This window comes from Mollisia scopiformis (assembly GCF_001500285.1).
Source record: "Mollisia scopiformis unplaced genomic scaffold LY89scaffold_20, whole genome shotgun sequence".
Classification (NCBI taxonomy): Eukaryota; Fungi; Ascomycota; class Leotiomycetes; order Helotiales; family Mollisiaceae; genus Mollisia; species Mollisia scopiformis.
Window position 1 is genome coordinate 862,867 of NW_017263600.1, and position 26,014 is coordinate 888,880.

The following is a 26,014-nucleotide window of genomic DNA, read 5'->3' on the forward strand; positions in this document are numbered from 1 at the left end:
CATTGGTGGTAAGTTTAATAACAAAATGCAGCTATATCAGCGCAAGAGAAAAGGTTGGTATAAATGTAAACGTTGCCCGAGAAATGACATATAACTCTGTCGAGCTTTATAGCCAAAGAAATGCTACTCTGGTCGATGCAACCATCCTCTATGTGTTTATGTACAGCAGTAGACACGCAAGCTTGTAGCAGTAGCTATCAACACCAAGTGCTACGTATTTATGCGATTTACATCATTCGCGAGAGAGGTTCTTTCGGGCTGCGTTTCCAGAAGCTCGTACATATGGTTCTCATCTTTTCGATATCGTTTGAGTGACCTCCAAAGCCTCGACGTCTGAATGCAGATCATGACTCGGTATCTCCGAACTAGAAATCCAGAAATAATCAAGCTCGAGAGGAATAAGATGATTGACCAAAGCGGAACCTTGAGTAGTTAGCACCAACGATGTGAACAAAAAAGATTGATACTTACGACAGGTGGAGGCATGGAATCAATAACCTTCGTAGTCCCTAGCACATTGCTAGCGGCATCCAGGGCAATAGCTCGGACGAAATGGTCCTCGACACCATCAAAGACAAATGCCGTTTCAAAGCCGTTCTTGGGGAGTTCCCCGACGACAACAAATTCATCTTCAGCAGCATCAGGAAACTCGGCACTTTGCAGTCGCCAACTGGCCACCTCAGTAGCTCCATTCCAACTCACGAACACCTTGTCATCTTTGGCAGCAATGTCAGGAGGTGCCTTTGGCTTTCCAACCCAAGGACTCTTGAATGCTCGATATGATTTCACCCATCCCAAGTCAAGAATCTCAGAAAACAACAATGCGCCGAAGTACATGTTGCAGAGGACATCTCCATCTGCTGTGAATTCGGTGTATGCTGGTGTGTTTCCCCACCCGATGAGAACATGGCCCGACTCAGGTATGACTTGCATGGAGCCCTGCGATATGGCAAGTATCTTGTCTGGATGGACGTAAGTGTTCTGCAGCTCCACTGTCATACTCGCAAGATCAAGAGAGATCGTCATGCCACGACTGAGTTCGGCGCGATTGTGAAAAACGTTGTTCCCGTTGTTATCGAAAAGAGAGATGGTATAGTTCTCGTGCCACCGTGCATGGTGTTGCCAGCGAAAGTTCGAAGCATGACCGTTCGACAAGTCCTCGAAATTGCTATGTTTTCCGCCCAATGTCCAGAGTATATCTCCCGTCCGGTCAACATAGTAGATAGCGTGCATATGCCTCGACGAGATCAAGTAATTACCATTCGAATCCTTCTCTATGCTGTTCAGATGGAAGAAGTCATAGGACGTATCTTGACTTCGCCCATCGCCTCCTCTGCTCTTGTATGAGTCCGTCAGTGGAACGTTGTCCGATGCTCGCCATTGGAAAAGCAGATTGCCTGTTTCGATATCGATTTCTTGAAACAAGCAGTCGTTGATCCAACATGTACTCTCAAAGCCTAATGATCTGCAATCAATTTCGACGTCCTGGTATATGGTAATGAGCGCTGTATCATCGCTTGTAATCTCGAATTCGTGTAAGTCACCTCCAAGGTCTGCTCCCACTGCTGAGACTCGGTGTATGGGCTCATATGTCGAATCGAGCTGTTGTCTTATTAGACTAGCATAGGAGCATGCCGATTACCAAGACTCACCATATAATACGACCCATTCGAGTGTGCTCCATGACTTGTCCCTGACCAGAAGGTCAAATATTCTTGTCCTCTGTATCTCTGCACCTGCAAGTTCATCGCCTGTCCATATTTACTCTCTGACCACACTAGGTTTCCTCTCGCATCGACAATGACCGGGCCTGGATTTGGGACGTAGGATCCGCGAGGGGTAAGGAGGATCAACGCATCATCACTTTCGCATCTCGAGTCCCAATGCGATATTTGGACCCACGGAGAAGGTCGACCTAGAGTAAGGTAGTTCTGAGTGGGATAGATGCCATGAAATCCTAGATCATATGCACTGAAAGATAGCGCTCTTACCGCAGCAGGCAGAGCAGTGAAAATAGCAAACCTCATGATATTGACTCCGCAGACGTCCCATCACCGTCCAGACAGTGAAAGAAAGGGAAAAGAAGCAACAATCTCATCGCCATCATGATTGATGTGCCAATTGACTGGGGCAGTGCAATGCCAAGAGAATTCATCTGCTGCTTGTCTCTGCAAGAAACTGTCTTGTAGCCAAGGATATATGGAGACGCAGAGGTTACTGAAAATGGAATAAAAAGCGCCCGAGATTTTTGACGCGTAAGGATAGACTTGTCAAGTGGGGTAAACAGATCGCAGAACCCACTTCTGATAGGACTGATAGGACATCGTATTCTCGAATAGATATCGGAAACATCGTACCGTAATCTCTCTCCCTTAAAGAGGGTCTCGATCTCGTCGCATGGTTGTGGAGGCTCGCTCTTGTATTGGAGAGCAAGAGTTTGAGGAAGATGGAAGTTCCTTGGCGACTCTAGCGTGTTTATGTAAGCATGTCCAAACTTTCGACCATTCCAACGCAAAAGAGATAATAGTCGGCTTCGCGTAGCCCGGCACTCTTGTTGGGGCCCTACCCTACAGTCGGGGAAAGCGAAGTGTCCAGTCAGACAGAGGAGGACAGGGAATTTCTGTTGAAGGTTATGAAGTTGGACCCGAGGGATCGTCCAACTGCGAGGCAGTTGTTACAGGATAAGTGGTTCAGTGATGTGCCATAGCCGATCATAGTATTCTTGTACTTCTGATTGACTGGATTTGTGCTATTCTGTGGGGTAAGTAGGGCGGAAGGCGCAGGTCTTGACTGGGAGTTCATCTGAGAGGGGACATAGAGATAGCATTTGACATCTTTGAGGGAGGCCGTCCCTTTCTTGCGCCCCACTTCCAGTTGAAGAATCCTTTTATCTCTATGCACAAGTTCAATGCTAGACTCCCTAAGCAATAGCAGCCCATCTAGCGATGTATTGGCTCTTATTGCTTCTCTTAGCATTCCATTGCACTTGGTTGTGTCATGAAGTTTTGGACATTTAAAGCCATCAGTTCAATTGCACCCTTTCTCAAGTCTGGGAATTTTCATTATGGCCCCCATGCGCGATCGGCTATCTCCTTTCTCAGATCGTATGTTTGCAATCTTTTTGAAGCCAATGAGGAATAAGTTTCCAGCGACATTTCGGCTGGTGATCATTTGGCGATCATTCCCGACAACCAAATCGCCTCGGCAGCAACTCCATCGGGTTAGACTTATGCCCACTTACCAGACCGCAGCCCTCCATTGTCAGCGGGGCCGCAATGCACCCCAGGTTCCCAATTGCTCTTGCGAAACTTTCATTCGTTGGTGCCCCAGATGTTTGCAACGGGTATGCATCGTGATGAAAGCTTGGGCTACACTTTGTCAATTGGCGGAGTCGTCCCAGCAGGAAGGATCACTGCAGACATGGGTATTACCTGTATATATGCTACCCCTTACCGAGTTCTTGGCAGCTGTCTTCTGCTTGAATCCATATCATCTCGAAATCGTATTCTACAGCTGTCAAAGCATTTATTTCCATTTCTACTAGCTGCTGCAATTTTGAGGACAATATGGAGACTTACAGTTTCTATAACGTCTCGGTTGTGCTTTTCGCCGCATTTGGTTCACTCTTCACTGGTTACTCGCTTGCTATCATCGTTCAAACCGTCGGACAACCTACATGGTATAAATCCTTGCACTTAGAGCCTACTACTGGAGCACCTGGTTACAGTCATACAACATCTATCATTGGAGCTTCGAACGGTGTTTTCTTTGCAGGAGGCACAATAGGATGTCTTCTCGGCGGATGGCTTGGTGATAGACTAGGTCGAGTTCACGGATTCAGGGTTGCAGCGCTTGTTGGTATCATCGGTGCCGCGATTCAAACAGGTGCCGTCAATCAAGCGATGGTTAGTCAAATCTGGAGCTGTCTTCCTTCACAATTCTGATGTATATGCAGTGGCTAGTTGGCCGTGTAATTACAGGACTTGCGGCTGGTCAGACCATGGCTGCCATGCCGACATACTTTTCCGAAGTCTCTCCTCCTCATTCGCGTGGTTTGATGGCCGGAGCTCATGGATCTGGTATCAATATAGGATTTGCTCTTGCTGGTTGGATTGGGTAAGTCAATGACTGGTCTTGAGACTGCAATCTTTGGCTTCTCTAATCTACCGACTTCAGATTCGGCTGCTTTTTCGAATCCCATTCGTCCTTTGCCTGGCGTTTCCCAAATGCCGTCCTAGGTCTATGGGGAATCTGCTTTTTGATTGGATCATTTTTCGGTAAGACTGTTCCTCCGGTGTCATAGCTGCCATGTTACTGATTTGCCTACAAGTCCCTGAGAGTCCTCGATGGCTAGTATCCAAAGGTCAAGACGAGAAGGCTTTAGATATCCTTTGCAAACTGCATCACGATCCCGCAGACCCTGAAGATCATTTCGCCCACCAAGAGCTGAGATTCATCAAGAGCCAGTTGGAGGTAGACTTTGCGCTGATCACTGAACATGGTCAATGGCAGCTGTTCACTATCCCAACTTACCGCCGCCGGAGTATCTTAGGCTTCGTGCTCATGATGGGCGGTCAGAACATCGGCGTTCTCGTCATCAACAATTACAACACGTTGCTCTACCAATCACTTGGTCTTTCCAATACACAGGCTCTTGTTGTCAGTGCTGCTTATAACACCTGGGCCGCCTTTGCGAATATGGGCGGGGCAACAGTGTCTGATCGACTAGGGCGACGGAAGGCTCTTTGTAGGCTATTCTTACATCAGTATCCCGCAGCCTATGATCACAGAGTACTAATGGTTTGATCGCAGTGGTTGGATACGCTGGCTGTATAGTCATGTTCACTGTAGCTACGGGTTTGATCGCCAAGTTCAGTGAGAACGCTTCGAAGACCTATGCAGCTGCCGCTGTTACGTTTCTCTTCCTCTACGTATTCTTGTAAGTACTCTTCACATCAGGATCACTGTAACTGTTTCGAAGTATTGTATTCATGCTAAGTTTTGGCGAAAGTTACGGGGCATTCATTGACGTCAACCAATACACTGTCGCAACCGAGATCTTCCCCTCACATCTGCGCTCACAAGGATCCTCATACTCTCTCGCCGCCTTCTTCCTCACAGACGTCTTGTGGGTTGACCTAGCTGCGACGGCACAAGCTACAATTGGCTGGAAATATTATCTTGTCTTCCTCTGTCTCGGCATTGTACATTTCATCCATTTATGGTTTAAACTACCCGAAGTATGTATCTCCCCTTCTACATTGAGTATAAGCTAAAGCAAGGAAATCTAGACCTCAGGCTTGGCTTTGGAGGAGATTGACGCTTTGTTTGGGAAAGACATGATTGCTACTTCGGCTGAAGAGCCGAGTGAGAAGGGTGTCGTTGTTCAAGAGGAGCATGAGACGTGATATTTGTGTCCAGGTCCAGGTAAGTATCCTGCAAGTTTGCCTTTACGGATAGTCTTAAATTGTTGAGCCTGGGTATTGGAGAAGTTTTCGAATAACTTCAACGTAGATCTATTTGTGGATTCCTACTCACTACTCAAGTATATCAATAATCCTAATATAACTAGTCACAAACAAAGCATCCTACTATAGATCGCTTTAATACAAGAGACGTTTTAACTGTGGGCAGAGAATTATTGATCTGCTGTCTGGTCTTTCCTCACTTCCCGAGACCAGACGCTTTTCATGTACTATATTTCTTGATCGAAAATGAGAATTTGAGAGCTATGATAGCAAATTCAATTGTTTCGCGAAATTGTCATGCTGCTGCAAGTTGGCATTGATGGAACGTGTTGGCCTTTAGCAATGCCTAACATTGCGTTCGCCGATAAATAAGAAGAGCAACAGTACCCTGCCAAACCGCATAGACTATCAAATCATCAAGCAATGAGGGCTATCTAATAAAGTAACTACATAATTGTCATCATACATGCTCCGTATGCAGTCATCAGTCGCTCAGTTGGTCAGATGATCTCGCTGATCTGCATAGCGGGGCTGCGTTATTTATGTCAAGAAATATCAGGCTGCAACTTACGGATATATGCACATTATTTTCGATCTCAAAGAATCCAAAACAATTGATCGCAAAATGGCGCAACAAGGTGGAACGTATCGAAAACCATCCAGTAAGCTTCATAGTTCATCCTCTGTAGATTTCTGTTCACAAGTGCTAGGATTTACATTCGAAACGCACTTTGGGGCCCCTCGCAACGACCAGAAGACCGACCCTGTTTCGGAGGAGAGCGAAAGTCTCGTTCCAAAAGCAGGTATAACAATCAATCTCCAACAAACTCCTCAACTAAATCCAAACAGAAACCAACATAATCCCACAGCCCAACTCTCCCTCGCAAGCCCGCGACCCAGAGGACTGGGAGCTGGTGGCGAATCCCGATACTGAGAAAGACGAACATGAATGCGTCGGCGGGTTCTCAAGTTCTTTCGATCTCAAAGTCGGTTGGGGAACACGGAAAGTTACGTTGCTGAGTTGGTATATCAAGGTCGGCGAGCCTGCTTGCCGGAATGCACAAAGGCGGAAGTTGGAGAGGGAGCGGCAGAAGGAGGGGAAGAAAGAGTCAAGGGAAGCGATGAATACCCCCGATCACAAGGAATTGCTTTGAGTTTGTCATTTTGTCTGGACAAAATATGCAGTTTGGCTTTGAAATATTTTTGTTTTACCTTGCACATCTTGAAAGCCATGCGAGTGCAGCCCGATTTCCCCCCCCCTTTCCCCTTGCCCTTCCCCTCTTCGCTTGCTCTACCTGAAATCCAAATAGCATACCACTCATCAAGTTTCATTCCTCTAATCCTTCTCAACAGTCCTAAGCTTAGAGAAAGAAGGACATCCAGATCATGAATGACACATCTTCATGAAACCTTCTTGGCCAAACGTTTGTCTGTCGTGACTTGTGGTTCTCCTCTAGGCTGATCAATCTCTGTTGCCGAGAGTGGACTCGATTCCTCGTGTGCAGCTGTATCTTCATCGTCTGCTTCGCGCATTCTCCTTTGGTATTCTTCTGTGTATGCAACACTTGCTGAGATGTCCATTTTGCTCTTCTAAATCTGTTGTTTGTGTTGCGTTCACCACACTTCGAGAAAGAATGAAGCCAAGTTGTCTAGAGTCGAAATTATTATAGACGCTTCGAGACTAGTCCACAGACATGAAGTTTGTTAATGTCTGTTTGCTAGACGATCACTGATTCAGGAAGGGGAATCATTTGGAAGTCAAAGTCAATACGAAATTCACAAAGCCTTCTCTCCAAAATCGAATCAGAATGTCTGGCATTGAGTCATCTACTCTCATCCTTGCATTGTCCGTGCAAGTCATATACAACAAATCTCAAAGTGTCTGTCCCTCTGGCGTGAATTATTACTCCTCTCCAGTTCCTTCATGAGACCACACAAGATGGCAAACAACAATCTCCTTGACATCCACAAAGTCCCTCTCCCTCCTGACAGAACATTGTGTTATTCAGCCTCTCGCAAATGTCTGGCGGATTTTCAGAGACGCTACTCCAATTGTCTGATTTGCTTATTTGACTGTCTTCATCATCCGCTTGGTAGCCTGAAGTGTTGCGCGATTTCTGATCATCGTCCGGTCTATTGTTGCTTAGGCTGGTGGAGGATTGGGACTCTGAATGTTCGTCTTCGATGGGGTATTGAGGTTTTGACTGGGATTTGACTTGGAGTGGGAGAATTGGAGTACGAGGTCGAGCCCGTCGGGGAAGAAGAGTTTCCTGAGAGGGCGATCGTTGAGGAGTCGCCTTTGGAGGATAATTCTTTTGATATACATTTTCCTTTGGAGATTGTCTGTCTTCTAATGAGTGCTCGGAAGAAGAAGACGAAATGGAACTAAGTGTAAATTCTTTTGCCATCGCGAATGTCGAATTCTCCGATAATCACGGAAGTAAAAGGAAAACTTGAAGCTTTGCTGGACTTTTCTGCACTTCGCGCTATCTAGCTGTTGTTTTAGCTTTGCCGAAGACTGAAGTGACCAGCGCGCAACAACCATTCAAGTGAATCATCTCGACACTACTATGACGCGATTTCCCGGGGATAGTCAGATAAGCATTCACAAATCAATTATTCTCATCCCCTCCTTCATTGTATCAATGGGCAGAAACAGCATGTTCTTAGTTCAGTTTCAGACAAAGTAGACAATCACAAGAATAGTGATATGCCTCCCATTTTCCTTGAGGTGTTGTCACTGAAGGCACCTCTCTAAGATGTACATTAAGAGTGCCACCTGAGAGCTTCTTCTACTACTCGCAGGATATCGAAAACGCAATGATATCTTAGTCAGGACAGCACATTCACTGATCTCTAATCACTTACGCTTTCTATCTAAAATCACAGTTAGGGGGTAATGAAATTTCCTCGTCAAAATTTGCAGTCCTAAGAAGTATATAGTATCTTCATCCTAGCGGACTTTGATCATCAAACTTGTTAATTATCTCTTCCTCTGCTTCAGTATGTCAACATCACCAAACATAAACTCCCTCCCCGCAAGGTCCTGCCTCTTCTTGTCAATGCTTCCGTTGCGGTAGGCTTTTTTTTCTCTTAGTAATGTCCGGAATCTAGATGAATGCTGGACAAGGGAATCGTTGGTGCCTATCAAGCCATCAACACGCATCTTCAGCCAGTGCGTCGATTATGATGGTGGGGATCATATTTGGATCTTGGCGGGCTTTTGATAGTTAGGAACCATTTTCTGCTCCGACTGCAAAAGCCGAAGAATGCTGACGGGGAGTTAGACATACCTGCCAAAGCTTCTGGCACTGCCAAAGTAGATTCATCCGGCTCTATTCTTGGAAGTCCTGGACGAGTAAGTCAAAATTTTTAATAGCAAAGTAATCGACAGTAGAAGAAGAAAATACCTCGCTTAATGCCATTGCAAGAGCCAGTGGTGATTCCAGTCTCAAGACCTGTGGCTGGGTGTACTATGCGAGCATCAGAGATGATATGAACGACGAAACCTGCATTTACCCTGGAGCTGAGTGGTTGCTACTTACCGCGAGCTGTGGTTTCGTTCAAGTGTTGCTTGTGTATGAACATGGGACCAGCCATGACAAGAGCAATCTGAACAGCTAAGAAGGTGAAGAGGTTCATTTTATTAATACAGATGAAGATACTGGCTTACACGAGATTTATAAAAGTGATGAGGTGAATAGAATGAAGATGTCTTGGGTGAATGTATTGCAGAATTTTTCAAAGAATTGATTCTCACTTAAATAATCCAGAAAACATTCTACTAAATCGACCCCCACGCCAGTGAAGGTCGACAACTCCATGTTTAACATAGCAAATAATGATGCTACTCAAACAACTGAGATACTGATAGTGATCCTCGACGCAACATCAGAATGACTTGTCTCGATCATGCCGTCCCGGAAGCTTGATTTTCATTCCGATTCCCTTTCACCAGACTTCTGATGTTGGTGGACTTTATCGTGCCTCTTCCATCTCAAATACCGTCAAATGATGTAACATGAAGTTCTTGAGCAGAGTCCGAGCCCGGAGGATGAGGCTTTGTTCCCATGACAGCGACGTCCTGTTCATCGCCCCCATCACATCGCAACATGGACAGTGCTGAGATGGTGGCAATGGACGACTTCAGTGGGTTGGAAAGTATTCTTACTGAGTTCGAGGGTTCGGTTTATCGCAATGTGTCAGGCTATGCCGCGAAATATTTCCCAGGTATTGATCGAGCAGCCCTACAGAAGCCTGCGAAATCGATATCGCAGCCAAGCGCTCGTACTGGGACCTCGCCACCGACCCTCGGCTCCTCGGAGACCTCACTCGAATGGATTTCGGGCTTCCTTTCCCAGCAGACAGCTAACTGTCCCCGTCGATTCGAGTCTCGAAGCTTCCCAGTCACCGGCGGCGGCGGCGGCAGCAGCAGCAGCAACAAGGAGGCATGTGCGAATCTGTCTCTCGTGTCAGAAGAAGACACAATGGTCTATCGAGTCTGTCCTGGTTCGGACATCCTAGTTCTGGGATCATTTGAACATGGTCATGGCAAATCACCTAATGACACAAATGTTCTGAGGTTTTGCAAAACAGCCCGAGATTTGCTTATAACTCGATCCGAGCGCCGCTTCCTTCCTGCCTTCCACATTTACAATTCTACGATGGAGATGTGGACTTTCGACAGGGCTGGAGCAGTCAGTAGCGACTCATTTAACATCGAAGAAGAACCGGACTACTTCATAGCTGTCATCACTTGCTATACTCGCTTGGACGCAGCCGATGCTGGTTTGAACTTGATGCTGAAAGAAGATGGCCAAGCTATGTTTATCGAGCAACATGACGCGCGAAAAATATACATCGACGACGACGCATTCGTGAAGCCAGATTGCCTCGTGGGACCCGGCACAACCTGCTTCAAGGCGCGTGATGTGGACGTCAAGGTACAAAGACTGGTAGTAAAGTTTGCCTGGAGTGAGTCGGACGACGGAGGAGGTGGAGAACGTAACCTACTAGCATTCGCGAACAAGCAGAATGTCTGGGGTATTCTCAAACTCGAGGGCCACCAGGCTTTAGGAGACGTCGCACAACTTCGACAAGGACTGCAGTTTGATACTCCGTACCGCTTTCAGCTCTCTCGCCCAGAAAATCAGGGAGTCGATGGGGTGAAAACATTGGTCGCACCGTCGCCCAAGTCTCATCACGAAACGCTAGAATCTTCTCACGCGCATAAGGAGGTATCGAAACTCGACAACCTCATATTTGAATGCATTATCACATCTCCACTCGGACGGTCAATTGATACTTTCTCCACAATATCAGTGCTAATGACCGTCTTTCGCGATAGTGTCAAAGCACTTCGCTCTCTATATCTCGACGCCAAAATCCTTCATCGCGATATCAGCCGGCAGAATATCATCATTGTTCCTAAGATCCCCGGCGATACAGACCCTGATAGCCCTACAGAGATGCTTATTGACCTGGATCTCGCTCTCGATCTTGCAAATCCGCCGAGCGAAGAAGGACTTGTGGGCTCAGAAGGATTTATGGCCGCTGGTTTACTAGGTGGTAACGATCATACATATCGACATGATCTCGAGTCTGTATTCTACGTCTTCCTGTGGATAGCTATTTGCCATGATGGGACTACTTCTGAACACATCCCAGACTCCAGTCGTCTTCATACGTGGCGCGGCACAGACTTCCTGGCTTCTTTTCATAGTAAGAGAAAGGACATGCAGCTAACAGAATTTCCAAAACTGCTGGAGGAATTCACAGAGCCGTTCAGGAAATACGTGCCATTAGCAACAACTCTTCATAGGTTGCTCTTTCCGGTCAGGAATGGCAAGATTTTCATTGGTACGGACTTTGATGGTGATTCTACGGAGCGATTATACGCTGGAATGATGACCGCGTTTCAAAGCCACATAAGCTGATAGCTACATTAAAGATCCATTGATGCATGTCCTTGCGTCCGTGGAGTGCAACGAGCAGCAATCATTGATTTGGCTTGATTTGGCTTTTCAGGGTCTGGCCCTATATAGTCCCACTCCCAGCTGACCTGAACTAAATATGTATTTACATCACGGGATCAAAATCATTCTACAGCTCACGCATGTCAACTCCGATAATCTCTTTCCTATACAAACACTTCAAATCCGCGCTGAGTATTATCGCCTACGATTGTGGTCCTAGTCTCCCTGTTCTCAGAGCGAACTTAATCAACGCCCGTACTGCTTTCAAGTCGAGTTTCCACTTCTCAATTGGCCCGTCTGGATTGGATCCATCAGGATTCTGGTAAGAAAACCTCGCTCCTAGCATATACGACAGATTACCATATCGCTCTCCTCCTTCGATCATGTCTCCCCGGAAGTGTTGATACCTTTGCAATGGAAAAGAAAGTGCCGCATGTCTTCCTCCTTAGCTAAGAAGCTTCGGAGTTTAGAGTGCTCGGTCCTTGTGTAGCTGCGCAACGGAATACTTGAAGCCTGAGTACAGGGTATTCGAGTGAATCATGTTTGGGATTGACTAATGCCAATCATCCCCAGATTGTAGAAGACTTCTCGCACCAACAACAGCATACCAAGCGAGAAGCTCTAATCCATGCCCAATCTATGTATGATCTTCAAACACTTCATTGTGATTTAATCAGATTAAATGCAGTGTCGATGTCGAGCACTGGCCTCTAGAAAGCTCACACACTTCGGTGATGAAGAATACAATGATTAATCATAGCTCGCGAATACAATAAGCCAAAAAATAAATCAGGATAGTCAAGCTTCAGCAATGCCTCCTTGTTCAGTGCGTCGCCTTTAATATACCCCCGCCTCTTCACAACATAGCTTTAATCTTCTCGAACTCCAACGTCTCCTTCACACTCTCCACTTCATTCAACCGTTCCATCAACGCCCTATACCTCGGATACTTCTCCATCCCAAACCGATACGCAACACCCCACCTCCAAAACACAAGCAAAAATACATCCACAGTCGTCATCTGCTCCCCAACCGCCCACTTCCCGTCCCTTAATCTGCCTTCCACAAACACCAGAGACTCTCCAATCGCCTCTCTTGCCTTCTTCTCTACACCCATTTTCGCTTCGCTGCTCTCATCTGCCGTGAATCTTCCAGGTCGAAATAAATGTCCGAAGCCACCTCCGTGAAGGGTGCCAGAAAGGTAGTTCATCCATTCCAATACTCGGATATTCTCAAGCCCAGGTTTACCCATGAGGTTCTTGGAAGGCGTAAGTTGCGAGATGGCTGTACAGACGGACGGAATCTCGGTGATTATTTCTTGATCAATAACTATAGTCGGCACCCTCATTTTGGGATTGACGTCTTTGAAAGATGCAGGAAATTCGGTGCGTGTTGCGCCAATTCGGAGAATGACTGGTTCATATTTTGCTCCTACTTCGTGGAGGAGGATGTGTGGTGCTAGAGAGCAGGCACCGGGTGCGTAGTAGAACTTCAGATCTGGTGCCATGGTTGTGAGGAATTGCGCTGTCTTGATGCAATGACTCCATGACCAACGATGATTGACTACTAGTAATATATCCAAATCATTCTGGTACAATGAAGACACAGTATTCTCATAATTGATGTTACACACAGCTTACCAAAAAGGCAAGTCTAGAATTGCGATCCTTCAGAAAGTCATCATGTAAGGCCGCATTGTTGCGCTTATTAATTATTAGGAATGCGGCTCCCACAACCTTGCACTTGCTCCGCGGAACGGACCTGAATGTCGAGTTCTTAGCACGAAGCTTACCCCGCATGACGTTGAGTTCGCGAGTCGGGTGCCTGGGAATCTCGAGCCAAACATTGACACCATGGGTCAGGAGGATGCAAGCAGATAAAGCAGGATCGGAAGTGAGACAAGTGAATTGGGGCAGGTGTACGTCCAAGGTAGGAACACAATCCAATCCCGTAGCGAGTATGAAGAACGCAAATCCCAGCCTGATGGGTACCCATTATGGCTAGCGTTGCGAGGATGAGCAGGGCAAATCCCGAAGGGTTGATGCATGTTCAGAAGGGTTATGGTATGATAGACGCCCCTTCTTTTCATCTCTCCAGGAAGTACAAAAATTGGAAAAATGGGAAAGAAAGAATGACAACGCAGCAGTAAAGCAGCAATTACAGAACCTAAGGTATAGAGCTTTAAAGGTGCGGATTAGACAGAGAATCAATATAGACACCTGTCTAACATCCAGCACCAAAATCAAACTCATCTACCAAGCTTGCAGCGTTTATAACAAGCATCCCAAAATCATCAACTTCTGACATCCACCGATCCAGCGAGCTTCCAAAAGAATTGGCATTAGCGTCATGTCGTATGAGATCAATGAACCGCGGGTGCCTGTAATTATTTTCAAGCTGAAAGTTCGTCTGCGTTGCATACTCTTTTTCCCACTCTGATTTCGTCTTTGTTTTCCAGAGACTCTTGGAGCAAGGAAGTCTCATCTGAAGCAGATGGTCTGCTTTAATGCAAGCATTGGAGTCGCTGATCGTTCCCGCCGATATGTCAAACAAGATGTCCACGATGAAAGTCACGAATATGGTACTGTCGGTTTTAGTACAGGGATGAAGAAAGGAGGTGGCCTCTGAGTTCTTACCGTTGCAGAGATTCTATGAGGATCCACAGCTCCCATGTGAGTGCACTGCTAGCTGAAGGGTCGAAGCATCGAGTAGAGCATTCTTTGAACCGAATGGCAATATTCTAAGCAAGTTGATACAGCTTAGTGACTGACGACAGCTACCCGTGCATGGAACTTACAAGCATCGTCTGGATGAGTGGGATGTCGAAGTCTGTAACATCTTCGTCTTGCTCGGATACACGGAAGATAAAGTAAACAGAGACTGCTTGGAGGGCAGCAACAGCTGTCCGGGTGTCGTAGGTGTGGCACTAGTGACGTTAGTATAGTACAGTTCAACACAGTGACATAGTACCAGCCTCTTCTGATAATCTCTCTTGCTCCATCCGGATCGACCTCCAGATAAAAGAGCTATTGTCCTTATTCTTGACCGACCACATAGCCACAATGCCAGAACATCTAGCAAGAGGGTCTATAAGGGATGTCTGAGCACTCTCGCTTTGGTCATATTCCTGTTCCATGCAATGAGGGTGCAGGAAAGGAGGTGGACCCTTGCCTGGGAGCAGCATTTGGGGATAAGACCTGAGAGTACAGATGACATATTTTCTATTCAGTGATAGTTGGCGATGTTTTACCATCTTGGGCTTGAATGCTCTTGGTGCACGAAGAGCCGGCGATAATGCCAGATTATAGCAGGCTTCCAAGTTGGAGAAATCCATGCCATATCTCGGGTCCAGGAAAGCAGAACTGACCAGGTTGGCCAGACCATGGGGGAATAAAGCGGTAGAGCCATAGTTTTCGAGGGCTTCTTCTACGATTGCGGTAGAGGAGATTTCGTCGAACAAAGTTTCGGTTTGGAAAAGGTTCTCATCAGTGGCGTCAAAGTCACGTGTAGGGGCTGTTTCTCTATAATCTTGCGTAGAATGGCAAACCAGAGTCATATCTCTATCTGAAGAAAGGACTTCGGCCCGAGATTGCTGTTCCAGTTGATTTGCATGTGGCGTTGAATGCTGGTAGATGCACGTAACATTCCTTTTCACGCATCTGGAGCAAGACGGAAAGGAGCCATCGCAATGACATTTGGCTTTCGTACAGGGAGTACATGATCTCTTCCTGGATTTTGGAGGGTTTCTGGCCCTCTTTCGACAATAACTAGAATGCCGAATCTGTGATCTCTCTACTTTACGTCAGTCCTCTGAGTCTTGGGAAACCATTAGCGGGGTAAAATGAGTTACTGTTATTGAATCTCTTCCCGCAGACGGTACATGAGAATTGCTTGCTTGGCTCGGAAGTATCGCTTGACTGGGACATGTTTGGTTGTATTTTGAGATTATTACTGTCTGGCAAGAATCCGTGGATGGCAGTCGTTACCTTGCAGGCTTGATTGGTAAGCTGGAAAGGGATGACCTAGTGGATCGGATGGTCTGCCGGACTTCCGTGTCACTTCGCTGCAGATCATTAGCACTTCCTGTTCTTCCTCTGTGCAGAATTCATTCTTCGCTTGATGCCTCCAGGAGAACATTGAGATGTTGTATATTCCGTCCTGACTTCACGACAGAACTTGCCACTGATGATGAGATGTCGCAAAATGGACCGTTCTTACAACGGTGCTCCATGAGACCGTTGGAAATCGTGTTGATATTTAGCCTTCAACAGAATTGGTCGAGAATGGTATATATATATACACATGATAATTTTCTTATCAACCACTTCCTTCTCATCCGATATTTGTTTCGCAGTTCATCTCAACACATTCTAGACAGTAACAATGACGACAATTACGGACAATCAAGCAGCATGGCAAACGGCTATCAAGACAAGACCATTGGAAGTCGGGCCAGGACGAACTCCAAACCCAGGAGAGAACGAGGTTGTGATCAAGGTAGCATACGCTGCTGTGAACCCATGCGACTTCAACGTGAGAGACACCTACTACATGCTAGCCCAAACGCTGACACCTTCTCTTACAGATGCAACTCAACCCATACTTCGACCTTGAGTATCCTTTCATCTGGGGTGTTGATGTTGCAGGAACAGTCGTACAACTAGGTTCCAAAGTCACCCGATTCAGGCTTGGACAGAGAGTCATTGGGTAAAACAACCTAAGATCCAGTACCATTCTCAAGGACTTTGCTAATTGTGCTCAGAAACTGCGAAGGTATGGTCACCAAGAAAGTCACCAATACCGGTTACCAGCATTACACCACCTGCCTCGAGATCTTCGTCGCTGGCATTCCCGACTCCTTGCCCCTCGCCAACGCCGCCGTCCTTCCGCTCTCAATCTCCACAGCAGCCGCCGCTCTCTTCATTCACCACAAACTCCCCTTTCCAACTCTGAACCCCAAGCCAACCGGAAAGACGGTCCTAGTCTGGGGTGGGAGTTCCTCATGCGGCAGTTCAGTGATCCAACTTGCAGTGGCTGCAGGATATAGCGTTGCTACAACAGCTAGCAGTGCGAATTTCGAGTACGTCAAAGACCTGGGGGCTTCGCATGTCTTTAATCACAAGGATTCGATGATCGTCGACGAGATCTTGAAGGTTCTCGGGCCAGGTGATCTCGTTGTGGATTGTATTGGTACCAATGAGACGCAAATTGCATGCGGTAAAATTGTGGGGAAGATTGGCGGTGGAAGACTTCCGTTGTTGAATCCTCCACAAGTTCAATTTCCTGAAGGTGTTGATGCTGTGTTTGGTATGTTGCTACCTGTTCCAATGGGCACGCTGAAGCTTGAGGCTAATGTATCTTAGTGATTGCATTGAATGTCGGCCTGGTTAATGTTGAGGTCGGTGATGCTGTTTGGCGCAAATACATCCCCGAGGCTCTGGCAGTTAGGAAGTTTCAGGCGAAACCCGATCCTTTGATTGTTGAGGGTGGGCTTGAAAAGGTTCAAGATGCATTGGACATTCTCAGAAAGGGTGTCTCGGCTAAGAAAGTTGTCGTTGAGATTTCGAAAGAGTAATCGAAAGGAGAGATGTTCAAGAGGAAGAGATCTTGGGGAATGTGTAAACAGAATGTTCTTGAGAATTCCGTTGCACGACAACTCATCTTGTTTGATTTTAAAACCAGCCCTGGGACTTGTGGAGAAGGACCATATGCAACGGTAACAGTATGTACAATGCGCTTCCGAGTCTAACATGAAGCTGCAAATTTCTGTCTGCTATCACTTTTTGCCCTCAACTCCAACGAAGAGCTCCTTGCAGTACCCCGCAAATGCTGCTTGAACCATCAACATTTTCGGTGTCGCCCAATTGACTCTACCTTGAAATGTTCTCACAGCAGTTCGCTCACAATAACAGCGGATGCCCAAAGTATCAAAGTCGATGCCGTCCGCAACGAGGCAAAGAGACCATTCCCATCAGACGTTGGCACTGGAGTCAGCGTTGTGGATGACACCCCTGGATGGCTAGTAGATGCCACTTGACTCAACGCCACGTTTGTGACTGTTCCTGTACTAGAAATTGATCCAGTTGTGGGTTTCGGTGATGTCGCTTGAGTCGTTGTAGATGAAGCGCTCCGAACCCCTCCTGCGTCTCTATACCAATTTGCTCTTGGATCGCCCAGACACTCGCCCACCGTGACCGCCTTGTAACCCCTCGCATTCAACGTATCCAACATATATGCTACCAATGTCAACGCGGTGTTAAGGTGTATATCGTGCGCCAGTGGGATGTAGCTATGTCCACTTGCTGGACTCGAGGTATTGCCTGCAAAGTAATTCTCGCTGTTGATAATCAAGGTGGGATCATCATTCAGATAGTCTTTGGTGTCGACATCCCAGTATATGATGTGGTATCCCATGCTGGTGAGATATGGAGAGCAGTTTGAAGATCCGGAGCAGTATCCATACGGTGGACGTAGATACGTGGGAAAGAAGCCGAAAATATTGCGGAAAGCCATCTCGTTGTAGATGACTTGATTTTGCATCAGATCTGTTGGCAGGGAAGTGAGATCTTGGTGAGTCCATGTGTGAGAAGCCAGTTGATGACCTGCGGCATACATGTTCTTGAGAATCTGGGGCCAAGGTGTGGTGGGGTCATCGATTCGACCTTTACCCAGACTGTTGCCATTGATGAAAAATGTTGCTGAGACATTGTATTTTGCAAGTGTTGCTAGGACCATTTTGGTGAAGTTATAGGGACCATCATCAAATGTGAGGGCGATAACACCGGGTGTTGTGCAATGATACAAACCAGCTCCACCTAGAACTGCGTTAGTATGTAGAATCATACACAAAGTTGCTGACTGACCGTAGGGTACACTTCCCAGGATAGGTCGAGGAATATCTGCTGTACTCGCGCCTGGCGGTGAAATACTTCCAGGGCGTCAGACTTTACTCCACACCTATTTCACTTCGGATTATTCATACTTTCCGTCACATGCAGGTCCGTATGCCAACTGACAATCAGGTCCCGCGCAATACGTAGATCCAGTGCCACACTGACCTCCACTAGAACAACACTGTTCAGTTGGACACGATCCTATCCCGCTCCCGCAAGCTTGACGTTTTTCCAATCCGAGTTCCTCTCTCTCTTGAAGCAGTGGGTTCGTTTCTGCAAAGCGAACATTTTCCTCCGCTCCTGAAAACGAAGGACTGTCGCCATTTCTAGAGCCATGACCGTGAACGAAAGTTGACGAGCAAAGAAAGAGGAGCAAGACAGACAGAAAAATGAATATGGACATTGTAAGAATCAAATAGGAAGAAAGATGAGCGTACTTTGGAACTTCGAGGACTGCCAAGACCATCAGAAAACTTCCATACACACTGCAGAAACTTCTACTGCATTTCTGCGTCGATCATATAAGATTGACTCGCACGTGTCCATGTTGATTGTGATTATTCAAAAGGCGTAAGGTTGCCTCGCTGTGAATGTCGAACTATGCAGGCACGTTTTCCGCCATGTCTCATTCGTCATACGCCATGGCGCAGCCACTACGCCGCCAAAAGTACCATGTCCGGAGGGAGCTTTACCCCGTGTTTCTTTCGACGAGGCTTTGTGGTGTTTCTCTTTGCCTCGACCGCGGTCTAATAACAAAATTGTGTTGAGGCTGGACTGATTGACGAGCAGCGTCACGGCGCAATCGTTCATGCTGACTTTCAGCTCGACATGACTCCCTGAAGGTCCATCAGGACCCCGAAGGAAGATATCGGCATTGAATTGCATGTATAGATTGGACATGGACCAGCTGAGACTCAGTGTTCTCCGTGGTGTGCGGAGTGAAATCTTCTCCCGGCATCGTTCCTCTTCCGAATGTTGACAAGGCTTGGGCTGAGACATATTATTGCAAGTCATTTGTGCCGAGACCGACTTTCTTTTGCTCTTGGCATCTTGCTGGAGAATATGGAAAAGATTTCGAGATCGCTGGCACCGATTCGAAGGAGTTGCCTCGATGAAATTAGACACGACACGTGGTGGTCTCGAAGCTGACAAATACATCAAATCATGTTCATGTTCTGGTAGAATACCTAGGTATAGGAGATCAATTCTAGTGACAGATCTCTAAGCTTTTTCTTTGCATCTTACCCTGGACCCTGGACGTGCTTGTCCGGCAGATGGAAATTGTTCTGGGGTTTACACATTGCCTGCCAAAAAAGCTCTCGTGATTTTCAATTTTAAAAATAAAATATTATTGTTAAACCACTCCTCTTACATTCTATTCTATTGCCCGCCAAATTAATTCTCCACATATCATTAAGTCCAACGTGGCTTGAAACAAACACGTTCAATTACTGTCCACCACGTGACTCCTGACACTTTCAACCCGAGCGACCTAGGTAGCTTTGCGCTCCGATCCTCTGCTATGGAATTAAGTACATCTGCACTCGATCTAGCTCTACAATTAAGCTCTAATGCCGGCTGTATACCCTGATCCAGCTGTCTCTAAGTACAACAAAGCTATCCCGCGCAAGTTATCATTGAGATTTGGAAGCTAGGCTTTGGACTTTTGGATTTCACGATGTTCAAGTCTAGTGATTCTTATTACATAGGGCGAAACTTTGGGTTCCCGATATCGGCTCCTCCAGCCTTCTGTCGAACAACATGCTGATCTGATAATAGTGGAGATGGATACCCATGGACCGTTGAGGTATCTTGGTGGCCATGGAATCAGTGGTGGGATGAGTTTTCTTTCAAGTACTCAACATTTTCGTCGCCAGGCTGTTGGAATTTGTGCATGGATGACGGGTATTTATGCATCTGGAGTGGAGGCGATCGTCCTTATCGGACTTGCAACGCTATGTTCTTCTGCTAGAGGACCTACTTCTCGATCGCTCTTGCCATTGCTCTGCTGGGTATTTAGAATGTTGTCTTGGACTCTTGGAAAAGCATTTTGGCTTTGCTGCGTCGTGTTTCATGAACTCACTATATCGTGGACGGACTTCAGTAGCATAGACAAATAAATTTCTTGGCCTACAATTTGCTGTCCTCCCTACATGGAGTGTGTAAGAAAGGATCGTGATAATTGAGCATAATCGCTTGTTCTCATTTTGTTGGGAAGCATTGTTCTTGACCGAATCTTTTATTGATCGTGAGTCGGAAAGTGCTCAGCTGTTCTAAGTCTACTTTGTACTGCTATGCTTTCGGAAAGGGTACCATCCCGTGCATTGTATGTGCGATGATAGTTGTAGCTAGGTCCTTCTATATATAGAATGATCTCTGACAGCCAGGTTTGTTCTTAATCGCGAGTACCACTAATTGGTTTCCAGATTTATATAAGCAGAGCAATTTTTTGAACGAGAGTCTTCTTCTTCCACTCGGACTTTTCACACTGTCACTCGAAAGGCATTCTCACGAGAATCACTCAAAATGTCATCGAATTCTGCTCCAACCTTTGAAATCATCCATCCAACCTCAACTGTCCATACCTCCACCACGAGCCACTCTCCAGTCTGCACAACTTGTAATTATACAATCCAAAGCCAGACTGAGATGGGACATCATCACCCGTGCAGGAGAAGTTCGTGACAAGCAAGAAAATACCATCTTCGCTGTCAGAGAGAAAGTGCTGAATGAAGAGAGCAAAGTTCGACAAGACCGAGAAGAGCGGTTTCTTCAAATGAGAGTGGGTTTATTAATTGAGGAGGTAAGCTTGCGGAAACGATTGTTTGAGGCTAGGTGGAAAGAAAAGATTGATAGAGATGAGAGTGAGGGTGAAAAGTTGTCCGAAGCGAAAAGAGATGTTCCTGTTGCCAACGAAGAAAATGGTCTTGACAAAGCAATTCTCAAGGATAGCACGAAAGTAGTGGATGACAATGGAGGTACTTAAGTCTTTCATTTGAGAGCAGCTTACCTAGTCTGGTCCCAGCGTAGTATTACACAATTAGTATTGTACAGTGCATACAGAGTGGATGAAGGTCTTCGACAAGACGAGCTTTCGAGATCATTCGGATCTCAGAATCACGCACCTTCTTTATACTGATCATTGTCCCCTCCCGAGGTATTAAATGGGGATTTTCGACTGCAAAGTGGTATTATTCAGTCATTCTGAAGCGCAAAGACCATATTCGCAGTGCAGACCGCTCGATGGATACGTCAAAGCAGCTGAAGGGAACTACTCAGACACTCCCAGTCATTCCAATCTATCTGCAAACCCAGTCGCCACCAATAAGTGCTAATCCTCTCTAGCTCTCTTTCCCCTCCTTTCCCTGAGGTTGAAGTCATCCCACATTGCACTGGTTTTAGCTCGACTCTCCTCATCCATCCTATCAATTTTTCTCTTGCTATCCTTCTCCATCAACTCCTTCTCAAGATCCCCTTTCTTCCTCATTTGTCTCCTGCTTTCCGATCTACTTTCTTTAATCTGCTTAAGTTCTTCTGCAAATTTCGACTGCTCCAGAATACGACGATCTTCTCTCTCATCTCGCATAATCTCAGCTTTGACTCGACTTTCTTCTTGGATAGCTTCCACTTGAGCACGTCGAATAGCAGCAGCGTCCTCGATCCGCTGGCGAGACTCTGCAGCCGTGGTATCGATCTCTTCAGCAGCTACGGCTTTTGCAATATCGACTTCGGTTTCGGCTGCATCGAGGCGTGCTCGAGATGCTTGATGACCTTCCGTAGCCATTTCTTCTGCGTTCTGTTTGAGTACTCGTCGAGATTAGATAAGTCAAGATGATCAAGTTGGTCTGCGAACCACACTTGAAAACGAACTGAAATATAAAAGTGTCAAAGACCAGTTCCGGGAGTGTCTTGATGAATCTATTAAAGATCCTGGAATGTTCGGTCATCTTCTGAGACAGAATCGAACACTTCAGAATAAAGTGGGGCTATCCACATATGATCCAGTCCACTACAGGACAGTCTCGAAACTTCCTGTCGGTACGTCTTAGCGGCTTTTCAGTAACAAAGAACCTCTAAATATTTCATGGTATCCTACCTCCACTCCAAGAGGAAACATCCAAGCTTCAGGAATTTCAGCCCGTCAACGACAAGCAACATGTTCGGTCAACCAGCGAACCATCAAAACCCCTCATGGCCCTACGGCTCTCAACCACCAGCTCCCCAAGTCAGCAGCGTCGCTGGGGCGAGCGACAACCAAACTCTGCTGATTCAAGCGCAAATCAAAGCCATTCAAGAATCCAGCCAAGCCAAAATTTCCCAAAACAACCTCCTGCACCAAGCGCAACTTAAAGCCATCGAAGAAGAAAGCCGAGCCAAGATCTCTCTACACATACTTTTGGTCCAAGCTCAAGTTAAAGCCATCGAAGAGGAAAGCAAGACTAAGATCGAAATCCTCCACTCAGAGCACGCTGCAGCAGAAAAGCGCGAGGAAAGCCTGCATCGGGATAAGGAATTGGATCTCCGCCTTACGGGAGAAGCAGAGCGTTCTGAATTGTTGAAGACTACTGAGTGTGAGAGGCAGTTATCGAAAGCTGAGAGCGTGGCAAGGATTGAGATGATGGGTTGAGAGGGGGATGAAGAGAAGTGAAGGGAGGTGGAGCTGCGAGATTATTGGTTTGGATTCACGGCAGGGTTGAGGACTTGGATACTTTGATCGAGCATGACGGTCAGATAGAGTTGAGCAAATCAATTGATATGTCTCAACGTAGATAATCCCAATGTTCGTCTTTGATCCACGCAAGTGAAATCTTTGAGATTCAGGGGCTTAATGCCAAGCCTCGCTTAAGTGAGTACGCGGCGCAAGGCAGCTACATATTATATCTATATAACCTCTTCCCATCTCTTGACAAACAACCTCTTCTCTTTCTCCCAAAAATGGCCAAATCGTGCATCATAATCGGCGGCGGAATCGCAGGTATCACAGCCGCTCTATCACTATCTCAAATCGGCATCTCGTGCACCATTTACGAGCTCCGCGCAACACCAGCCACCATTGGCGGAGCTGTGAACTTGACGCCAAACGCCCTTCGATTACTGGAATCGCTGGATGTGGAATTGTATGGATGTCGTGTTGACTCCATTGAGATTTTCTCTTTGCATACAGGGAAGAAACTCGGCGAGCTTCCGTTTCGGAAATTCGGTCCGGCTTTGAGGATTTTGAGGGAGGAGTTATTGCGGGCATTGTTGCGTGCTTTGAGTCGGAAGGGAGTTGTTGTGAGTTATGGATATAAGTTGGTGGCTATGAAGGATGAGAGTTTCGAAAAGGAGGTGACAGCCGTGTTCGAGAATGGCGAGGAAATCAAGGCCGATTTCGTACTTGGATGTGACGGTGTGCACTCAGCTGTACGCTCCAAATACGTTGATCCCGAACGCTTACCTATCTACACCAACGTCGCAGTTGCGTATACCGTTGTCGAAGATTATGGAACCAAGCCCCACTTTCACCACACCTCCATGAATTCAGGTCGATTTGGTTCATTACTCACGTCCTACGTTGATCCCGATCGAACCAAGGTCTACCTAGGAGCAGTCATGGAAGTACGAGAGCAGAATGACAGACAGGGTTGGAAAGTTCGAGGAAGTGACCGACAAAAGACCTTGGATGAAATCAAAAGGAGGTACAGAAACACTGCCATTCTGTGTGTGAATCAGCTTGTACAGAGGGCGGATGACTTTGTCTTCTATCCCGTTTACACACTTAGAGCGGGTGGTCGTTGGTCTCGTGGAAGAGTGCTTCTCCTAGGCGATGCTGCTCATTGTGTATGTTTCTCCCTATAATAATTACTCGCACTAACAGACCCAAGATGCCTCCACAAGGGGAAAGTACTAGATTAGCGATTGAAGATGGCATCTTATTTGCCCGTGTTTTTGAAACCTGTGTCGAGGTATCAGTGGAAGAAGCCCTCCAAGTGTATGAGAAGACTCGTCGGCCACGAATTGATGCTGCATACAAAGAGGCGGTGTCTAGGTGGGAGAGTGTCAAGGATAAGAGCTGGTTGATGCAGAAGATTATCGAGTGGTTGATGTGGGTGATCTTGTGGTACAAAATGAGCCACTTCGAGACGAGTATTTCTTATGATGTGCGGAAGGAGGTCTTGCGTTCATGATCGAGCGTGCTACAGTTGTAAGACTATTGATAGATCAGAAAATGTTTGAAAGGACGAATAAGGGCAGAGAAAGAGACTTGCGCATCATCGGAGACCATTTTGGTTCTGAATAACCTTTTCAGTCTTTAAGACGGCATTCTGATAGTACAACTTTATCTCATTAAAAACGAAGAGCTTAGCAGGCGATCTAGAACTCAAAACATCCAAACACGCCCTATCCAAAGCAATTCACAAGGACTTCAATAACCCAGGCTGCTTAAGTTCTGCTCCATAAGCTCCCTGAGCTCAATCCAGCCATAACCAGCGAATCTCAACAGTAGCTTCTCCGCTTCGCCATTGGCAACGGTGCTCAGGTCATGTCCCAAACCTTCCACATCCTCTGGAAAATCATGTCCAGGACGCAGTTCTCTCAAGATCTTGAGAACATCGTTCCAATTATATGGTTTTGTCCCCGCCAAGACTCTCTTCCCATTTACATCAGGAAAATGCACGGCCGCGACGTGCAGAAGCGCAACATCCTGAACCGAAACGTAGTACTGTGGTCGAACTCCCAAGACCTTGTTAATTTCGCCGTTCCAGATCTCTTTTACACAAGCTCCAGACGAAGATGCCTCTTCTTTGACTAATACCGGCCCGAAGTTTGTTGCTGGTAGGATGGAGTTCACAGTGAAATGAGGTTTTTTCTCGTCTCTGAATTTCCAAAGAGCTTTCTCGGCTTCTGCTTTGCTTGCGGCATAGACTGTCCAATCATGATGGTCCTCGTTGACAAGCTCGGGATCCCAGGCTCTGGCGATATCTTCTTCGTTCCAAGTGTCGGAGTCGACTGCGAAACGCACATTGGGTTTGGGAAGTGTGGTTGCCATGCTTGAGCTCGCTAGGACGAAGGACTTGACGGTTGGTTCTCTCAGAGCGGAGTGGAGGATGCTAGTCACTGCGGCGATGGCGTCTGGGATGACCTCCTTTGGGTTCCTGGAAAAGTTGATTATTGTTGCACAATGAGCAATCGCATCAACCCCTATAATATTGTCAGCTAATTGTGGGTAAGTGAGTGAATGTGATTGCGTACCTTTGACTGCGTCATCGAATGCTCCAGGAGCAGCAAGATCTGGTACGGCGACAACTTCAATTCTTCCCTCGCCGTGCTTCTCGCTTAGAACTCTCTTGATATTATCAGCTTTCGGCACGGCTCTCACAGTCCCACGGACCTTGTAACCAGCTGCTAAGAACTGATCAACGATATGAGACCCAATGAATCCGTTGATGCCAGTGACAAGAACAATTGGATTTGATGCCATTCTGAAATAGAAGAAGTAGATGATAAGATAGATTTGATGATTGATGTGCGCAAGTTAAGCACTGAAAGAATGAGATTATAAATGGAGGATTAAGAGAGGATGAGATGAGAAAGTAATGGATGTTCCATACAAAGACCTACTTATATACAGTATAATTGTCTGTGTTGAATACAAGATTGATGAGGCTCGGTTCTCGCGCTGCTCGCTGAGCGGGAT

General features: G+C 46.5%; 14 protein-coding genes across 14 annotated transcripts; 7 read left to right on the forward strand and 7 right to left on the reverse strand.

The window, feature by feature from the left end:
* Positions 1–53: 53 nt before the first annotated feature.
* On the reverse strand, positions 54–2,411 carry LY89DRAFT_709467 (uncharacterized protein). Its single transcript, XM_018217762.1, has 3 exons — positions 1,653–2,411; positions 472–1,602; positions 54–423 (listed from the first exon to the last, which is right to left on the reverse strand). The coding sequence occupies exons 1-3, from the start codon at positions 2,025–2,027 to the stop codon at positions 211–213; spliced, it is 1,719 nt and encodes a 572-aa protein (XP_018067341.1). The 5' UTR covers positions 2,028–2,411; the 3' UTR covers positions 54–210.
* Positions 2,412–3,566: 1,155 nt separating this feature from the next.
* On the forward strand, positions 3,567–5,276 carry LY89DRAFT_592203 (major facilitator superfamily transporter sugar; the record flags this gene model as incomplete). The annotated part of the gene is made up of 5 exons (XM_018209683.1): positions 3,567–3,905; positions 3,956–4,079; positions 4,331–4,747; positions 4,813–4,939; positions 5,012–5,276. 5 exons carry the CDS (start codon positions 3,567–3,569, stop codon positions 5,274–5,276), a joined length of 1,272 nt encoding a protein of 423 aa, XP_018067342.1.
* Positions 5,277–6,063: 787 nt separating this feature from the next.
* LY89DRAFT_687886 (uncharacterized protein) lies at positions 6,064–6,642 on the forward strand. Its single transcript, XM_018215599.1, has 3 exons — positions 6,064–6,130; positions 6,179–6,271; positions 6,318–6,642. The coding sequence occupies exons 1-3, from the start codon at positions 6,094–6,096 to the stop codon at positions 6,620–6,622; spliced, it is 435 nt and encodes a 144-aa protein (XP_018067343.1). The 5' UTR covers positions 6,064–6,093; the 3' UTR covers positions 6,623–6,642.
* A 1,981-nt stretch (positions 6,643–8,623) lies between these two features.
* Positions 8,624–9,110, reverse strand: LY89DRAFT_737890 (uncharacterized protein; the record flags this gene model as incomplete). Its single annotated transcript, XM_018220308.1, has 4 exons — positions 8,624–8,688; positions 8,762–8,818; positions 8,879–8,941; positions 9,014–9,110. The coding sequence occupies 4 exons, from the start codon at positions 9,108–9,110 to the stop codon at positions 8,624–8,626; spliced, it is 282 nt and encodes a 93-aa protein (XP_018067344.1).
* Positions 9,111–9,622: 512 nt separating this feature from the next.
* On the forward strand, positions 9,623–11,571 carry LY89DRAFT_623077 (uncharacterized protein). Its single transcript, XM_018211001.1, has one exon. The coding sequence runs from the start codon at positions 9,956–9,958 to the stop codon at positions 11,402–11,404; it is 1,449 nt and encodes a 482-aa protein (XP_018067345.1). The 5' UTR covers positions 9,623–9,955; the 3' UTR covers positions 11,405–11,571.
* A 454-nt stretch (positions 11,572–12,025) lies between these two features.
* On the reverse strand, positions 12,026–13,196 carry LY89DRAFT_197981 (glutathione S-transferase). Its single transcript, XM_018205761.1, has one exon. It carries the CDS (start codon positions 12,948–12,950, stop codon positions 12,300–12,302), a length of 651 nt encoding a protein of 216 aa, XP_018067346.1. The 5' UTR covers positions 12,951–13,196; the 3' UTR covers positions 12,026–12,299.
* Positions 13,197–13,552: 356 nt separating this feature from the next.
* On the reverse strand, positions 13,553–15,413 carry LY89DRAFT_197985 (uncharacterized protein). The gene is made up of 5 exons (XM_018205762.1): positions 15,294–15,413; positions 14,418–15,235; positions 14,241–14,369; positions 14,080–14,183; positions 13,553–14,027 (listed from the first exon to the last, which is right to left on the reverse strand). The coding sequence occupies exons 1-5, from the start codon at positions 15,367–15,369 to the stop codon at positions 13,667–13,669; spliced, it is 1,488 nt and encodes a 495-aa protein (XP_018067347.1). The 5' UTR covers positions 15,370–15,413; the 3' UTR covers positions 13,553–13,666.
* A 126-nt stretch (positions 15,414–15,539) lies between these two features.
* Positions 15,540–17,228, forward strand: LY89DRAFT_652386 (putative alcohol dehydrogenase). The gene is made up of 4 exons (XM_018212198.1): positions 15,540–15,976; positions 16,029–16,150; positions 16,206–16,750; positions 16,807–17,228. The coding sequence occupies exons 1-4, from the start codon at positions 15,827–15,829 to the stop codon at positions 17,016–17,018; spliced, it is 1,029 nt and encodes a 342-aa protein (XP_018067348.1). The 5' UTR covers positions 15,540–15,826; the 3' UTR covers positions 17,019–17,228.
* A 50-nt stretch (positions 17,229–17,278) lies between these two features.
* On the reverse strand, positions 17,279–20,132 carry LY89DRAFT_709472 (glycoside hydrolase/deacetylase; the record flags this gene model as incomplete). The annotated part of the gene is made up of 5 exons (XM_018217763.1): positions 17,279–17,510; positions 17,598–18,258; positions 18,289–18,317; positions 18,426–18,555; positions 20,129–20,132. The coding sequence occupies 5 exons, from the start codon at positions 20,130–20,132 to the stop codon at positions 17,330–17,332; spliced, it is 1,005 nt and encodes a 334-aa protein (XP_018067349.1). The 3' UTR covers positions 17,279–17,329.
* A 357-nt stretch (positions 20,133–20,489) lies between these two features.
* LY89DRAFT_673099 (uncharacterized protein) lies at positions 20,490–21,322 on the forward strand (the record flags this gene model as incomplete). The annotated part of the gene is made up of 4 exons (XM_018213332.1): positions 20,490–20,498; positions 20,645–20,662; positions 20,720–20,723; positions 20,763–21,322. 4 exons carry the CDS (start codon positions 20,490–20,492, stop codon positions 21,320–21,322), a joined length of 591 nt encoding a protein of 196 aa, XP_018067350.1.
* Positions 21,323–21,544: 222 nt separating this feature from the next.
* LY89DRAFT_756265 (uncharacterized protein) lies at positions 21,545–22,195 on the reverse strand. The gene has a single exon (XM_018221372.1). It carries the CDS (start codon positions 22,118–22,120, stop codon positions 21,668–21,670), a length of 453 nt encoding a protein of 150 aa, XP_018067351.1. The 5' UTR covers positions 22,121–22,195; the 3' UTR covers positions 21,545–21,667.
* Positions 22,196–22,481: 286 nt separating this feature from the next.
* On the forward strand, positions 22,482–23,092 carry LY89DRAFT_198066 (uncharacterized protein). The gene has a single exon (XM_018205763.1). It carries the CDS (start codon positions 22,493–22,495, stop codon positions 22,961–22,963), a length of 471 nt encoding a protein of 156 aa, XP_018067352.1. The 5' UTR covers positions 22,482–22,492; the 3' UTR covers positions 22,964–23,092.
* Positions 23,093–23,264: 172 nt separating this feature from the next.
* Positions 23,265–24,648, forward strand: LY89DRAFT_623088 (FAD/NAD(P)-binding domain-containing protein). The gene is made up of 2 exons (XM_018211002.1): positions 23,265–24,156; positions 24,201–24,648. The coding sequence occupies exons 1-2, from the start codon at positions 23,272–23,274 to the stop codon at positions 24,501–24,503; spliced, it is 1,188 nt and encodes a 395-aa protein (XP_018067353.1). The 5' UTR covers positions 23,265–23,271; the 3' UTR covers positions 24,504–24,648.
* Position 24,649: 1 nt separating this feature from the next.
* Positions 24,650–25,949, reverse strand: LY89DRAFT_709474 (NAD-P-binding protein). The gene is made up of 2 exons (XM_018217764.1): positions 25,570–25,949; positions 24,650–25,518 (listed from the first exon to the last, which is right to left on the reverse strand). Exons 1-2 carry the CDS (start codon positions 25,796–25,798, stop codon positions 24,743–24,745), a joined length of 1,005 nt encoding a protein of 334 aa, XP_018067354.1. The 5' UTR covers positions 25,799–25,949; the 3' UTR covers positions 24,650–24,742.
* Positions 25,950–26,014: the final 65 nt, after the last annotated feature.

What these genes read in the sequence shown, in the direction of transcription:
- LY89DRAFT_687886 (XM_018215599.1), top strand. Translation starts at nt 6,094, where the DNA reads ATGGCGCAACAAGGTGGAACGTATCGAAAACCATCCA. An exon ending in AACGTATCGAAAACCATCCA is followed by an intron (nt 6,131 to 6,178) that starts GTAAGCTTCATA and finishes CACAAGTGCTAG; the next exon opens with GATTTACATTCGAAACGCAC. An exon ending in AAGTCTCGTTCCAAAAGCAG is followed by an intron (nt 6,272 to 6,317) that starts GTATAACAATCA and finishes AAATCCAAACAG; the next exon opens with AAACCAACATAATCCCACAG.
- LY89DRAFT_709474 (XM_018217764.1), bottom strand. Translation starts at nt 25,798, where the DNA reads ATGGCATCAAATCCAATTGTTCTTGTCACTGGCATCAACGGATTCATT. An exon ending in ATTCGATGACGCAGTCAAAG is followed by an intron (nt 25,519 to 25,569) that starts GTACGCAATCAC and finishes ACAATATTATAG; the next exon opens with GGGTTGATGCGATTGCTCAT.
- LY89DRAFT_709467 (XM_018217762.1), bottom strand. Translation starts at nt 2,027, where the DNA reads ATGAGGTTTGCTATTTTCACTGCTCTGCCTGCTGCGGTAAGAGCGCTA. An exon ending in CGAATGGGTCGTATTATATG is followed by an intron (nt 1,603 to 1,652) that starts GTGAGTCTTGGT and finishes ATAAGACAACAG; the next exon opens with CTCGATTCGACATATGAGCC. An exon ending in ATTCCATGCCTCCACCTGTC is followed by an intron (nt 424 to 471) that starts GTAAGTATCAAT and finishes TAACTACTCAAG; the next exon opens with GTTCCGCTTTGGTCAATCAT.
- LY89DRAFT_756265 (XM_018221372.1), bottom strand. Translation starts at nt 22,120, where the DNA reads ATGGCTACGGAAGGTCATCAAGCATCTCGAGCACGCCTCGATGCAGCC.
- LY89DRAFT_198066 (XM_018205763.1), top strand. Translation starts at nt 22,493, where the DNA reads ATGTTCGGTCAACCAGCGAACCATCAAAACCCCTCATGGCCCTACGGC.
- LY89DRAFT_197981 (XM_018205761.1), bottom strand. Translation starts at nt 12,950, where the DNA reads ATGGCACCAGATCTGAAGTTCTACTACGCACCCGGTGCCTGCTCTCTA.
- LY89DRAFT_652386 (XM_018212198.1), top strand. Translation starts at nt 15,827, where the DNA reads ATGACGACAATTACGGACAATCAAGCAGCATGGCAAACGGCTATCAAG. An exon ending in TGAACCCATGCGACTTCAAC is followed by an intron (nt 15,977 to 16,028) that starts GTGAGAGACACC and finishes CTTCTCTTACAG; the next exon opens with ATGCAACTCAACCCATACTT. An exon ending in CTTGGACAGAGAGTCATTGG is followed by an intron (nt 16,151 to 16,205) that starts GTAAAACAACCT and finishes AATTGTGCTCAG; the next exon opens with AAACTGCGAAGGTATGGTCA.
- LY89DRAFT_623077 (XM_018211001.1), top strand. Translation starts at nt 9,956, where the DNA reads ATGGTCTATCGAGTCTGTCCTGGTTCGGACATCCTAGTTCTGGGATCA.
- LY89DRAFT_623088 (XM_018211002.1), top strand. Translation starts at nt 23,272, where the DNA reads ATGGCCAAATCGTGCATCATAATCGGCGGCGGAATCGCAGGTATCACA. An exon ending in TAGGCGATGCTGCTCATTGT is followed by an intron (nt 24,157 to 24,200) that starts GTATGTTTCTCC and finishes AACAGACCCAAG; the next exon opens with ATGCCTCCACAAGGGGAAAG.
- LY89DRAFT_197985 (XM_018205762.1), bottom strand. Translation starts at nt 15,369, where the DNA reads ATGTCCCAGTCAAGCGATACTTCCGAGCCAAGCAAGCAATTCTCATGT. An exon ending in AAGAGAGATTATCAGAAGAG is followed by an intron (nt 14,370 to 14,417) that starts GCTGGTACTATG and finishes TAACGTCACTAG; the next exon opens with TGCCACACCTACGACACCCG. An exon ending in CTCATAGAATCTCTGCAACG is followed by an intron (nt 14,028 to 14,079) that starts GTAAGAACTCAG and finishes TAAAACCGACAG; the next exon opens with TACCATATTCGTGACTTTCA.